Source organism: Corythoichthys intestinalis, chromosome 13, assembly GCF_030265065.1.
Source record: "Corythoichthys intestinalis isolate RoL2023-P3 chromosome 13, ASM3026506v1, whole genome shotgun sequence".
Taxonomy (NCBI): domain Eukaryota; kingdom Metazoa; phylum Chordata; class Actinopteri; order Syngnathiformes; family Syngnathidae; genus Corythoichthys; species Corythoichthys intestinalis.
Genome location: NC_080407.1, coordinates 25776206 through 25791644, shown reverse-complemented (window position 1 = coordinate 25791644; position 15439 = coordinate 25776206). Strand labels below are relative to the sequence as shown.

Here is a 15439-nt window from a genome sequence, read left to right as displayed (position 1 = left end):
TACTTCAGTGCAAAAAAGTGAGACCGACTCACTTAGCATGAAACTTGTGATATGCTAATTACCCACGAGTTAGAGGGTCGGCCAAAGGGCGTCTCCGACGCTCTGCTAATTGTTTATTCATATTTTCACATGCAGTTTGCTACAGATAGGGCAGTACATACAGTGCCTTGCAAAAGTATTCGGCCCCCTTGAATCTTGCAACCTTTCGCCACATTTCAGGCTTCAAACATAAAGATGAAATGTAATTTTTTTGTCAAGAATCAACAACAAGTGGGACACAATCGTGAGGTGGAACAACATTTATTGGATAATTTAAACTTTTTTAACAAATAAAAAACTGAAAAGTGGGGCGTGCAATATTATTCGGCCCCTTTACTTTCAGTGCAGCAAACTCACTCCAGAAGTTCAGTGAGGATCTCTGAATGATCCAATGTTGTCCTAAATGACCGATGATGATAAATAGAATCCACCTGTGTGTAATCAAGTCTCCGTATAAATGCCCTTGCTCTGTGATAGTCTCAGGGTTCTGTTTAAAGTGCAGAGAGCATTATGAAAACCAAGGAACACACCAGGCAAGTCTGAGATACTGTTGTGGAGAAGTTTAAAGCCGGATTTGGATACAAAAAGATTTTCCAAGCTTTAAACATCTCAAGGAGCACTGTGCAAGCCATCATATTGAAATGGAAGGAGCATCAGACCACTGCAAATCTACCAAGACCCGGCCGTCCTTCCAAACTTTCTTCTCAAACAAGGAGAAAACTGATCAGAGATGCAGCCAAGAGGCCCATGATCACTCTGGATGAACTGCAGAGATCTACAGCTGAGGTGGGAGAGTCTGTCCATAGGACAACAATCAGTCGTACACTGCACAAATCTGGCCTTGATGGAAGAGTGGCAAGAAGAAAGCCATTTCTCAAAGATATCCATAAAAAGTCTAGTTTAAAGTTTGCCACAAGCCACCTGGGAGACACGCCAAACATGTGGAAGAAGGTGCTCTGGTCAGATGAAACCAAAAGTGAACTTTTTGGCCACAATGCAAAACGATATGTTTGGCGTAAAAGTAACAAAGCTCATCACCCTGAACACACCATCCCCACTGTCAAACATGGTGGTGGCAGCATCATGGTTTGGGCCTGCTTTTCTTCAGCAGGGACAGGGAAGATGGTTAAAATTGACGGGAAGATGGATGCAGCCAAATACAGGAACATTCAGGAAGAAAACCTGTTGGTATCTGCACAAGACCTGAGACTGGGACGGAGATTTATCTTCCAACAGGACAATGATCCAAAACATAAAGCCAAATCTACAATGGAATGGTTCAAAACTAAACGTATCCAGGTGTTAGAATGGCCAAGTCAAAGTCCAGACCTGAATCCAATCGAGAATCTGTGGAAAGAGCTGAAGACTGCTGTTCACAAACACTCTCCATCCAACCTCACTGAGCTCGAGCTGTTTTGCAAGGAAGAACGGGCAAGAATGTCAGTCTCTCGATGTGCAAAACTGATAGAAACATACCCCAAGCGACTTGCAGCTGTAATTGGAGCAAAAGGTGGCGCTACAAAGTATTAACGCAAGGGGGCCGAATAATATTGCCCGCCCCACTTTTCAGTTTTTTATTTGTTAAAAAAGTTTAAATTATCCAATAAATGTTGTTCCACCTCACGATTGTGTCCCACTTGTTGTTGATTCTTGACAAAAAAATTACATTTCATCTTTATGTTTGAAGCCTGAAATGTGGCGAAAGGTTGCAAGGTTCAAGGGGGCTGAATACATTTGCAAGGCACTGTATGCGATTTCATATATTGTGCATATTTTGATTGTGTTGTTTTGTCTGTTTTCTTTAGTTTCACCCTTTTGAGTTTTAATAAACCTGCTTAGACAAAGCCACATCTGCAGAGTCGTTCATACGAGAAAGGTGTTCATAGCCACGACTATCGTGACGGCACAGTCAGGAATATTTATTGTAGCGTCGCACTAGATATAGAGAACGCACGGAGAGTTGGTCTAACCTATTTTTTTATTGCAGAATTAACGGTTACTGTTGGCCGCAACCACGCCGAACAAGCAATCACCAAAACAAGGTGTTTTTCCAACCAAGTTTGTTATCCGCGCGCTTCCTCTCTCTCCTCCAGACACATTCTCGCAGTCGGACATCCGGACATTAATGACGTCACCAGCCAAAACAAAGCGTCGCCATATTGAAATGGGGGCAAAACACGAGTCACAAGCAGTTGCTCTGTCGGGCATTGTAGTCCAAATGCGTTGAACTTTTGTCTTATTTGCGGACTTTTTTTCCGTCCGTTGCGGGTTGTAACACAAGGAAGAGTTCGGAGCCACATTTGAAGTAGTGACGAGATTTGTCGTTCACTTGAGTAAACGAATCCATTCCGGTTCGTTCAGTAAAAAGATTCGTTCAAACAAATCGTTCAACGAATCGTTCGCCCCCCTCATCTCCCTCCCCGCCCAAACGAATCGTTCGGTTACTGAACGGGAAGTGACGTTGCCGAACGAATCACCAAAGACCGCTTCGCAGTATAACTGAACCGGAAGTGACATTGCTTGGTCCCTCCCTCTCTTCCATATTGACCACTCGTCGTAGTTTCAGAAATGAGTGACAGGCGGTATCATTCTGCTTTCACAGACAGCCTCGTCTCCCTCCTGCTGCTGCAAAAGCGAGGGAGAACTTCCGCGTCGTCTGTCCTAGTTCTATGGGCTCAAAGTCATGGCTCGTGCTTGCATTTCGATTTAGGACACGGTTAAACATTTTCCTTTTGTGAGGGGAGTAGGGGGCGGGGGCGCACGGACTTTCTTTAGCTGGTTCTTGATCACACATACAATCACATATACAGCATGTTTGCTGTCACAAAAATAAAAATACATCGAAAGTTTAATTTCTGAATATGGAACGACCACCACATCATATTTACATCTCGCTCTGTTGTATTTTTGTTTTTTTGTATTAAGATGATCGTGTTGAATTTTGCACTGGTATTAATAAATAAAATAATCCGGTCAGCTCCCCTGTCGTCCCCGCATCTCAGATCGTCAAATGCTGACGAGAAATAATTGTTTGCTCTTTACGATGTCGCCTTTCTACTCTCATTAGTCTGTTAAGAAAAATGTAGACATATTGCGACATCTCCCGTGTCCGCGTGCTTTGTTTTTGGGCGCTTGAGTAGCACATGATGGACGGATTGACATGTCGTCATAGGCAGTCACGAGTTTGTTGAGAAAAGTACTACTCTAAACAATGCTCGCTAGATTTGTGTGGTGTTTTTGTCTGTTTGAGCAGCATTTGATAGGCTCCACGTTAACAAATATGTGACAAAGTCATTTCCTTTCATTTTCTGATTCGTTCACCGCATAGTCATTACTGGAAAATCAAGTTAGCAGCAAGCTAGGTCAGGAACCGGAGGACCGAGTCACTGAACGGCAAGTGACAAAACTCAGTCTTGCCCCCCTGCCTGCACGCTGGCTGCTTATTGGCCACACGTGGACGTGAGTGACAAACGCCCTGATTCTGTTTCCGCTCCCTCCCCTGCCCGCGATGAGGCTGGCGTCTGATTGGTCGTGTGCGATGTCAGAAGACGCTGCCGCTTGCTCAACGCCCTCCCACGCAGCGAACAAGCACCACCTTCATAGAACGAATCAGTGCAGATGATGATTAGTTCGGTCTCGTTCACCAAAACAATTCGTTCAAAAAGAACGAATCGTTCGCGACCGATACAACACTAATTTGAAGTTCTTCATTCTTCCTCGTGAGAAGAAAAGGACAAGCAAATGGCTGAAAGCAATCAATCGAGGAACAGTAAAAGAAGACTGTTCAGTGGACCATTCTCGCCAGTAGGAACCTAAATCAAGGCACATTTACGTTTGCAGCCGACATTTTATTAGTGGTGAATAAACTTGAATCGATTTTTTTTTTTTGCCCCAATTAGCTGCTAGGATTCAATAGACTAGGCAGTGGTTATTATTACCGTAACCAACAACTCGCAAAGCGTTATTTTTCTTTTGCCGTCAACTGCTCTGATCGGTCGATCGGTATTTTATTGGCCTGGTGGGAATTGGTTATTTTGCCGTGACGTGTTCACGACTAAGTAACGCTTGGAGGCGAATTATCGGTTATGGCAGAAATAATCACTCCGTATATACTACCAGTTTTCTGAGTTCCACACAGTACATATTCCACGTAATTGATAAAGGTCAACTTACTTTATGAGGTAGTTGTAGATGTTTCCGAACTCCACTGCAGGCCATTCCTTTGGATTGTTTTTCCAGCTATCAGCTGCGACTTTGTATGGGCAGATTTGCAGGCCAATACACGCTAATTTTAAGTCGTATCGCCTCCTCGCGTCTGTCGGCAGTGACTCGTGATAATATACCCTACCCACCGACGTCACAAAACCACGTGCTCGCTGTATGGTTCCGCCCACTTGTCCGTCATTTTGTCGCTGTATTAGCATTGGTTTCAATTGATCGAGGAATTTAAAATGCATTTCATAGAAGACCCGGTGCTTTCTGATGCCGTAAACTCACTGGATGTGTTGCATAAAAGGCGTTATGTGGAAAAGCTTCGTTCTATACAGTCGCCAGATCCATATTTGATGCCTAAATCGATGATTTTTGACCGGCTGCCTTCGCCGTCTCTGCCTGACCCTGATATTTACAACTATCTTGTCCACACAAAATCAGCCTATTCTCACGAAAGTTTGAAAAACTTTAAGAGCTTGGAGGCTTATAAATGCTACGTTGCTGGTTGGGTGAAACAGGTCCTCATACACGAAAATTCGGCAGGAATCTTGTGCTCGGAAGGTGAGTTACGAAATTTTCAATTCAAAATCTTTTGTTCTTGCTAACATCCACTGTCAAGTCTAATGTATTTCATGTCATTTGTCAATGGAGCTAGGGCTTTTAATGTTTATATGGTTTAGCGATAGCACTCTCACTACATACATACGTGTATGTTGTCGGCGATTAGCCTAGCAATGATCTTAATTGTGGTTATTTGTCAGCCCCAAACCCTCTAAATATATATTAAATGCATCTTACCAGATATAAAATGACTACTACATAATCTGTGGTAATCGTTTGGAGCCCAGTTTTCTTGTCGAATTGCAGCAGCCCATCTCGCTCTCTCCTCTCCGTGTCTCTCGGAATCCGGTAGAACTTCAAGTCTCTCCGTCTATCTTCTCTGTTATTGCAACCGACCGCCACACACGCCTTCACCATTTTGATTATTAATGTTAACGAGCAGAAAAACACGCCTGAAATAGGAGGAATGTACGTAGCCGTAACAGGTCAACACGATGTGTTGACGGACAAGTGGGCGGCACCAGTCAGGAGAGCGGAGTTGTGACGTCACGTGGGTAGGGTCTATAATAAGTCATGTTTATGCCGTTTTTATGAAAAAAGAAGCAAAACACAGCTGAAATATATGAATTTTAGACAACGTTTGTCTACAGATGTTTATCTGTGCGTGCCCCCATCTCAAAATGGTGACACGTTGCTATGCGAGATGACGCCGACTGCGAGAATAAGTAGATAGATGAATGGAAAAAATAAATAAAAATAATGCAGCCTCAACAGGACACAAGCCAGTGTCCTACTTGCGCCGGTCCCAAGCCCGGAGAAATGCCATCCATCCGTCCATCCATTATCTTCCGCTTATTCCGGGGTCGGGTCGCGGGGGCAGCAGTTTCAGCAGGGAAGCCCAGACTTCCCTCTCCCCAGCCACTTCAGCCAGCTCCTCCGGCGGGATTCCAAGGCGTTCCCAGGCCAGCCGAGTGACATAGTCTCTCCAGCGTGTCTTGGGTCGACCCCGGGGCCTCCCGCCGGTGGGACATGCCCGGAACACCTCTCCAGGGAGACGTCCAGGAGGCATCCGAACCAGATGCCCGAGCCACCTCAACTGGCTCCTCTCAACGCGGAGGAGTAGCGGCTCGACACCAAACCCCTCCCGGATGACCGAGCTTCTCACCCGATCTCTAAGGGAGAGCCCGGACACCCTGCGGAGGAAACTCATTTCGGCCGTTTGTATCCGTGATCTTGTTCTTTCGGTCACGACCCACAGCTCGTGGCCATAGGTGAGGGTAGGAACGTAGATCGCCCGGTAAATCGAGAGCTTCGCCTTTTGGCTCAGCTCCTTCTTCACCACAACGGACCGGTGCAGAGTCCGCATCACTGCGGATGCTGCACCGATCCGCCTATCAATCTCCCGCTCCCTCCTACCCTCACTCGTGAACAAGACCCCAAGATACTTGAACTCCTCCACTTGGGGCAGGATCTCATCCCCGACCCGGAGAGGGCATGCCACCCTTTTCCGGCTGAGGAACATGGTCTCGGATTTGGAGGTGATGATCTTCATCCCAACCGCTTCACACTCAGCTGCAAACCGCCCCAGTGAGAGTTGGAGGTCACGGCTTGATGAAGCCAACAGCACCACATCGTCTGCAAAAAGCAGAGATGCAATGCTGAGGCCACCAAACCGGACACCGTCAACGCTTTGGCTGCGCCTAGAAATTCTGTCCATAAAAATTATGAACAGAATTGGTGACAAAGGGCAGCCTTGGCGGAGTCCAATCCTCACTGGGAATGAATTCGACTTACTGCCGGCAATGCGGACCAGACTCTGACACCGGTCGTACAGGGACCGAACAGCCCTTACCAAGGGGCTCTGTACCCCGTACTCCCGGAGCACCCTCCACAGGACTCCCCTAGGCACACGGTCGAACGCCTTCTCCAAATCCACAAAACACATGTAGACTGGTTGGGCGAACTCCCATGCACCCTCGAGGACCCTGCCGAGGGTGTAGAGCTGGTCCACTGTTCCACGGCCGGGACGAAAACCACACTGCTCCTCCTGAATCCGAGATTCGACTTCCCGACGGACCCTCCTCTCCAGCACCCCTGAATAAACTTTACCGGGGAGGCTGAGGAGTGTGATCCCTCTATAATTGGAACACACCCTCCGGTCCCCCTTTTTAAAAAGGGGGACCACCACCCCGGTCTGCCAATCCAGAGGCACTGTCCCCGATGTCCACGCGATGTTGTAGAGGCGTGTCAGCCATGACAGCCCTACAACATCCAGAGCCTTTAGGAACTCCGGGCGGATCTCATCTACCCCTGGGGCCTTGCCACCGAGGAGCTTACCAACCGCCTCAGTGACTTCAACCCCAGAGATCGAAGAGCCCAACTTGGAGTCCCCAGACTCTGCTTCCTCAAAGGAAGGCGTGTTGGTGGAATTGAGGAGGGCTTCGAAGTATTCTCTCCACCGACTCACGGCGTCCCGAGTCGAGGTCAGCAGTACACCATCTTCACTATACACAGTGTTAATAGTGCACTGCTTTCCTCTCCTCAGACGCCGGATGGTGGACCAGAATTTCCTCGAAGCCGTCCGGAAGTCGTTTTCCATGGCCTCACCGAACTCCTCCCATGTCCGAGTTTTTGCCTCGGCGACCGCCAAAGCCGCAGTCCGCTTGGCAAGCCGGTACCTGTCAGCTGCCTCCGGAGTCCCACTGGCCAAAAAGGCCCGATAGGCCTCCTTCTTCAGCTTGACGGCATCCCTTACCGCTGGTGTCCACCAGCGGGTTCGGGGATTGCCGCCACGACAGGCACCAACCACCTTACGGCCACAGCTCCGATCGGCCGCCTCAACAATGGAGGTGCGGAACATGGCCCACTCGGACTCAATGTCCCCCACCTCCCCCGGGACAAGGGAGAAGTTCTGCCGGCGGTGGGTGTTGAAGCCTTTTCTGACAGGGGATTCTGCCAGACGTTCCCAGCAGACCCTCACAATACGTTTGGGCCTGCCAGGTTTGACCAGCATCTTCCCCCACCATCGGAGCCAACACACCACCAGGTGGTGATCAGTTGACAGCTCCGCCCCTCTCTTCACCCGAGTGTCCAAAACATGCGGCCGCAAGTCCGATGACACGATCACAAAGTCGATCATCGAACTGCGGCCTAGGGTGTCCTGGTGCCAAGTGCACATATGGACACCCTTATGTTTGAACATGGTGTTTGTTATGGACAATCCGTGACGAGCACAGAAGTCCAATAACAGAACACCGCTCGGGTTCTGATCAGGGGGGCCGTTCCTCCCAATCACGCCCCTCCAGGTCTCACTGTCATTGCCCACATGAGCGTTGAAGTCCCCCAGCAGAACGAGGGAGTCCCCAGAGGGGGCACTCTCCAGCACACCCTCCAAGGACTCCAAAAAGGGTGGGTACTCTGAACTGCTGTTTGGTGCATAAGCACAAACAACAGTCAGGACCCGTCCCCCCACCCGAAGGCGGAGGGAGGCTACCCTCTCGTCTACTGGGGTAAACCCCAGCGTACAGGCACCAAGCCTGGGGGCAATAAGTATGCCCACACCTGCTCGGCGCCTCTCACCGTGGGCAACTCCAGAGTGGAAGAGGGTCCAACCCCTCTCGAGAGGACTGGTATCAGAGCCCAAACTGTGTGTGGAGGAGAGTCCAACTATATCTAGTTGGAACTTCTCTGCCTCACACACCAGCTCGGGCTCCTTCCCCGCCAGAGAGGTGACATTCCATGTCCCAAGAGTTAGCTTCTGTAGCCGGGGGTCGGACCGCCAAGGCCCCCGCCTTTGGCTGCCGCCCAAATTGCTACGCACCCGACTCCTTTGGCCCTTCCCACAGGTGGTGAGCCCATGGGAAGGCGGACCCACGTTGCCTTTTCGGGCTGCGCCCGGCCGGACCCCATGGGAAAAGGCCCGGCCACCAGACGCTCGCCTTCGAGCCCCATCCCCAGGCCTGGCTCCAGGGGGGGGCCCCGGTAACCCGCGTCCGGGCAATGGAAACTTGGATCCTGTAATTTTCTCCATCATAAGGGGTTTTGTGAGCCATTCTTTGTCTGGCCCCTCACCTAGGACCTGTTTTCCATGGGTGACCCTGCCAGGGGCTTAAAGCCCCCAGACAACATAGCTCCTAGGATCATTGGGACACGCAAACCCCTCCACCACGATAAGGTGATGACTCAAGGAGGAGCCCGGAGAAATGCAGAAGGTAAAAAAAAGCCTGCATTGGGGGTGCCCCCTCAAGTTTTCTTAGTGCCCACTCTGGTGGGTAAACCTACATCCGGGCCTGGAAGCAGGTCAATAAATCACAATTTATAAAATAATTAGAAAAATATTAATGAAAGTTGAGCATACGAGGAATATGTTATAAGACAGCAGAGCTTAAGAGAGCTTTTCCAAACTTTCACCCATCATCACGGAGACTCTCGGCGGAATCCAAACGGACTTTATCCCAGTGTCCTCGGTAATTCAAGCTCCAATAGCGTATCTTAAAGTTGCTGTGGTTAAAAAGCTCATAGTTGGATCTGGGGATCGAGCTGACGGTCCGCTTCGAGGCGAGCCACCGCCTCCAGCCCCAGCTTTGTTCATCATGCCCCTACATGGTGTCAACCGGAAATATAACTAGCCAACGATAGCACCAACAAATTAAAAGTTAGTGCAGGCGTTCAATGTATTTCTTGTTGTTGTTTGTGCATCCATGAAAAAGACAAATGCAAAGAGTCTGTAACTGGCCTGTTGAGTGTTTTATATAAACTCATTGGCTGCCATTGACGATGCTAGTCGTCAAATCCATTAAAAGTGGGAGAGTTGGCAAAGAATGTTAATTTTCGCTGCCAACTTACAAACTGAAAACTTCACAGCAGAAGGATGAAAAGAGTCAAACGTTTGGATGTCTATTACCGTCAATGCAAGTGAAAGAGTTAACTATCAATCAATGGGAAAAAAATGGGCTCCGTTACACTGTTCTGATAATCCAAAGTACAACCTTAAATAAAGTTGGTCAATTAAGATTTTTTTGTCATTTTCAAACCTATGGGGAACAGCGACACATCTTTATACTATGTATTATTAGACAATCCAAATACAGTTTAAAGGGCGTGCTGCGTGATAAGAAATAAAAACTACGTGCACAACTATCAAATGTCACGCATTGTTAACATATGACGGGTACGATGGCACAGTTTCACGTTGTCGTCTCGTCAGACGTAAATTTGCAATCTTTTCGTCACGTTAAAGTCATCAAACATGTTTTAGCTCGTCCTCGTGACGTCATAGCTATGAAAAAAATCGTTGACGAAAACAACACTGTTTGATACCTGAAAGTACTTCCAAACCGGGCCAGGCGTTTTTGCAAGACGGAGTCAGTTAGCATGTTGCTTCTCGCCGTGTTTTAATGACATCATCACAATGGGACTAAGGCTCTTCACAAGATTCAATGGTAAACTTTCAGTCTTCAAAACATTTAGACCGAAATTGCATTTTTAGCTATTTTTGGCCGATAATTTTCGGCGCTGAATTTAAAGTCACTGTACTCATCTTCCCCAAGTTTTGCACAAAGAAAAGACTGGCCGATGACACGGTGGTGGTCAATAAAAATATCGGTGGTTTTCTTGTTTCTTGCAGGTTTCAGAAAATATATTGGTGCTGAGACAGAATCTCCTGGCGTTAACGAGTATGTTGAGCTCCCCCAAATCAAAGAGGAGGAGGAGCCAGAGCCCTGTCAACAGAGGCAACTTCCAATCAAAAAGGAGGAGGAGGAGCTGCCATATGGTAAAGAGGAGATAGAGGAGGAGCATATCACCATGTTGACTAGTGAGCCCTTGAAGAGTGAAGATGGTCCGAGTGAGGCCGGCAGAGGGGCGAAGCCTCCAAGCAAGGGGAGTAGCAGCAGCTCAACAGAAGGATTGCAAGCAGACATTGACATTGCTTCATCAGACAGAGATGGCGCCACGTCACACTCACCTTACAATGATGATGGTCATAAGACATCTCACGGTGACGACAAACTCTGCAAATGCTCTCAGTGTGGGAAAACCCTTGCTACCAAGCAAAGTTGTCGAAGACATATGAGGATCCATACTGGTGAAAAACCTTATGTTTGCTCAGTTTGTGGAAAGAGTTATGCTCATTCAGGAGACTTAACAAAACACACAAGAACCCACACTGGCGAAAAACCTTTTTCCTGCTCAGTTTGTGATCAACGATTCGCTTGGAAGCAACACTTAAAACGACACACAAGAACCCACACTGGCGAAAAACCTTTTTCCTGCTCGATTTGTGATCAAAGATTTGGTTGGAAGCAACACTTAAAACGACACACAAGAACCCACACTGGCGAAAAACCTTTTTCCTGCTCGATATGTGATCAAAGATTTGCTCGGAAGCAACTCTTAAAACAACATACAAGAACCCACACTGGCGAAAAACCTTTTTACTGCTCAGTTTGTGGTCAAAGATTCACTCAAAAAGATAGCTTGAAAATACACACAAGAATCCACACTGGAGAAAAACCTTTTCCCTGCTCGATATGTGGTCAAAGATTTGCTCGAAAGCAACTTTTAAAACAACACACAATAACCCACACTGGCGAAAAACCTTTTTCCTGCTCAGTTTGTGGTCAAAGATTCAGTCTAAAACAACGCTTAACAACACATGCAAGAACCCACACTGGCGAAAAACTTTTTTCCTGCTCAGTTTGTGGTCAAAGATTCAATCAAAAAAATAACTTGATAATACACACAAGGATTCACACTGGAGAAAAACCTTTTCCCTGCTCAGTCTGTGGTCAAAGATTCACTCAGCAGCAACACTTAAAAGAACATACAAAAACACACACTGGCGAAAAACCTTTTTTCTGCTCAGTTTGTGGTCAAGGATTTGCTCGTATAGAAACCTTAAAAAAACACAAAAGAACCCACACTGTCGAAAAACTTTTTCCTGATTAGTTTGTGATCAAAGATTTGCTCGGAAGCAACTCTTAAAACAACATACAAGAACCCACACTGGCGAAAAACCTTTTTCCTGCTCAGTTTGTGGTCAAAGATTCACTAGAAAAAATAGCTTGAAAATACACACAAGAATTCACACTATATAATAATAATATTATAGGCCTGACAATAATAACCCTGATATTTACAACTATCTTGTCCACACAAAATCAGCCTATTCTCACGAAAGTTTGAAAAACTTTAAGAGCTTGGAGGCTTATAAATGCTACGTTGCTGGTTGGGTGAAACAGGTCCTCGTACACGAAAATTCGGCAGGAATCTTGTGCTCGGAAGGTGAGTTACGAAATTTTCAATTCAAAATCTTTTGTTCTTGCTAACATCCACGGTCAAGTCTAATGTATTCCATGTCATTTGTCAATGGAGCTAGGGCTTTTAATGTTTATATGGTTTAGCGATAGCACTCACTACATACATACGTGTATGTTGTCGGCGATTAGCCTAGCAGTGATCTTAATTGTGGTTGTCAGCCCAAAACCCTCTAAATATATATTAAATGCATCTTACCAGATATAAAATGACTACTACATAATCTGTGGTAATCGTTTGGAGCCCAGTTTTCTTGTCGAATTGCAGCAGCCCATCTCGCTCTCTCCTCTCCGTGTCTCTCGGAATCCGGTAGAACTTCAAGTCTCTCAGTCTTCTCCGTCTATCTTCTCTGTTATTGCAACCGACACAAACGCACATCGAGGTACTATTAACTTTGCAAGGAGAGGTACTATGAGTCATTTTTCGAGTGTCCCAGAGCTCGCGAAATTTGGGGGGAAAAAAGCGCATTTATCAAAGTTTGGTCAGCCGTAATTGCGTATATCCGTCAGCCGAAACAGTCTGATCGCAAAGATAAGTACACCTGCCCCTCGTTGTCGAAGTTGGCGCGCCGGTGTTGTGCCGAAAAATCGCCACTCCGCGTGAAATGTCCTCCCTGACGGTAGTGCCCATGCATCACTCTTACAAATAACTTTTTCTTACCAATCGATGGACACGGAAACGACTTTCTTGTACCGTGAATATGTATAATTTTACTCTGCTTGAACTAATAAATCTTGTACTGTTACCGGCGCTCTGAAAATAGAGCAAGGCTTTATTTTGGGCCCCGCCTCACCACGCAAATTCAGTCAAACTTTGCTCCAAGACGGCCGTCCACCGCTCATTTTCGCTGAAAAGTCCGATCCAAACTATTGTAATGCGGATGTTATTTCAATGTGACCGGCGTTGTCAGATTGAGCAAAGAGGAAGAAAGTGGGCGAGCGAGCGAGAAGGAGCGAGATCGGCGAGTTGGAAAAGTGCGCGGCTAGCGCCGAGTTGAGTGGCTTCATCCCCCACGTTTTTGTTTTGGTCAATAAAAGTGTCCTTAAAGAGCCATCCGACGCCTCTCGGTGTTTTATGCACGCCGCCGCATTCCCAAGGACGAGATCGGACGAACCCAGACGAAACGACGACAACGAGCCAAGTGAATCGCCGGTGAGGAGTTGAAAACACCGCCAATTTCCAAAAAGGGCAGAGATGGTGACACGTGAAAGCGGCCTAAAGCCAAAAAAGCGGACGAGAATAACCAGAGCCTGGAATTATTTCAAGGAAAATATGGAGGGTGCCACTGTGTGTACTCTTTGCTAAGCTGAGCTCGCATACCACGGTAGCACGTAGGCTATAAACGAACACTTGAAGCGCCATCACCCAAGTATAATTTTCGAAGACAACAAGAAACAACAAGCTAGCGGATTGTGAGTCCATACATCTCTCTAACGATTTTTTTAAATGGAAGTTGCCTTTATGTGCGTCGTATCAACGCGCATTTTTATTTAATAAAATAATTAATATAATTATATATTTTTAAAAATTATTATTAAATTTATTAGGATCATGGAAGCTCCCACTTCGGGAAAATATATACATATATCCTATACATACAGTGGGGAGAACAAGTATTTGATACACTGCCAATGGGTTTTCCCGTTGGCAGTGTATCAAATACTTGTTCTCCCCACTGTACATAATATAAAAAATATATATGGAAACACCACTGGCCTGTTTACTGTAATCCATGACTGCACTAATTACACTAGTTATTTAATATTATATATATACTATATATATAATAATTATAATATAATATAATAATAATATATTCATTATATATTTACATATAGTAGTATGCTATAAAATTAATACTATATACTTAATTTTTGTTACTGTGGGTATGTGTGCCTTTCATTCAAAATAATTGTGGTAATATTTCAGTGTGCCCTCTGCGTTATCTTCAGGTTAAAACAAACAAATGTTGAACAGTTTTTTCCTTCCCCCAAAAATGCGGAACGCACACCGGAAAGAGCATCTGAACTCACACAAAGTATTATGAAAATGATTGACCAGGACATTGCAATTCCTTTTAACATTTAGAACAATATAGACAATGACATACCGCAAAAAGAGTAAGAACTGTTTTGACTCCTGTTAAAAAGGTGAAGTCACAGTGTTTCCTTTTACATTTTTTTTTGCACCAGTTAATGCCAGCAGCATTTGACCTCATTGTTTGTGTTTTATTATTGATATTTATGTTATTTATTTATACGAAAATAAAGAATTTAGGTGTTTCAAAATGTTTTTTGTGAATTAATAAGCTGTAACAAAAATTTCATTATTAAATTAGTTTTAAAAAAAAAAAAAATATTAGATTAGTCGACTAATCGTAAAAATAGTCGGCTGGCTAATCGGGAGGAAATTAGTTGTTTGGGACAGCCCTACATATAAGACTCCTTTCTCTTATCAACACCCTGTAGAATTAAAGTTCAGACATGCAAAATGAGAAAACACATCTATATTAAACACTGTAACGTTAGCACCACTACACTGAGGTAAATCGGGGGAAAAAGGCAACCTACTTAAGCCAGCTATAAAACATTAGCAGTCGTCTCGTGAAAGCAAACTTGCGGTTAAAAGGTGACACTTCAAACATGAAAAATCGCTGGTTAACAGCATTTGCAAACAAAACAAAAAAAAGAAAAAAAGAAATGAATTCTATTACTGGCATCCCCTGCAATGACAAAAAGTGCTTTTTTTGCGGAATGTAAAGCTGAAGTTAGCTGTTTAGCGAACGTACGTCCAGTGAACATTTCAAAATAAAAGCATGTCATGTTCGTCATATAAATAACGATTACTGGAGTTAATCCCACATACTTCAGAATTCAGATTCTACACTAAGAATACCTTTAAAAAGACACTCTTTATGAAAAATCTAATTGGCAATGAATAATTATTATAATTATTATAACACTATTATATATAGTACTATACTATAATATTAATGCATGGTGTTTTTTTAAGAATTGTTTTGAATTATGTTGGAAAGGCGAAGTCAGTGTTCTGAACCTGTCTACATTCCATTCTTTCACACTAGTTAATTCTATCAGCATTTGAACTCATTGTTTATTTCTGATTTATTATTTTTATTTACGTGATTATTTGTAATTTAATAAATAACTTAAGTGTTCCAAAATGTTTTTGTGAATTGATAAGCGTCAACAAAAATTTAATTGCTAAATTTGTAAAATAAGAATATATTTTTTTAAATTAATAGATTAGTCGACTAATCGTAAAAATAGTCGGCTGACTAATCGGGAGA

General features: G+C 45.0%; 1 protein-coding gene across 2 annotated transcripts in view; it reads left to right on the top strand.

Moving 5' to 3' along the window:
• Positions 1 to 13699, top strand: part of LOC130928547 (zinc finger protein OZF-like) — a 35210-nt gene extending 21511 nt beyond the window's left edge. For both annotated transcript variants that reach the window (XM_057855243.1, XM_057855242.1), the window contains one exon: positions 10439 to 13699. In XM_057855243.1, coding sequence (XP_057711226.1) covers positions 10439 to 11760 — 1322 coding nt within the window. In that variant the 3' untranslated portion in view covers positions 11761 to 13699. The remainder of the gene's footprint in view (positions 1 to 10438) is intronic.
• The last annotated feature ends 1740 nt before the right edge of the window (positions 13700 to 15439 follow it).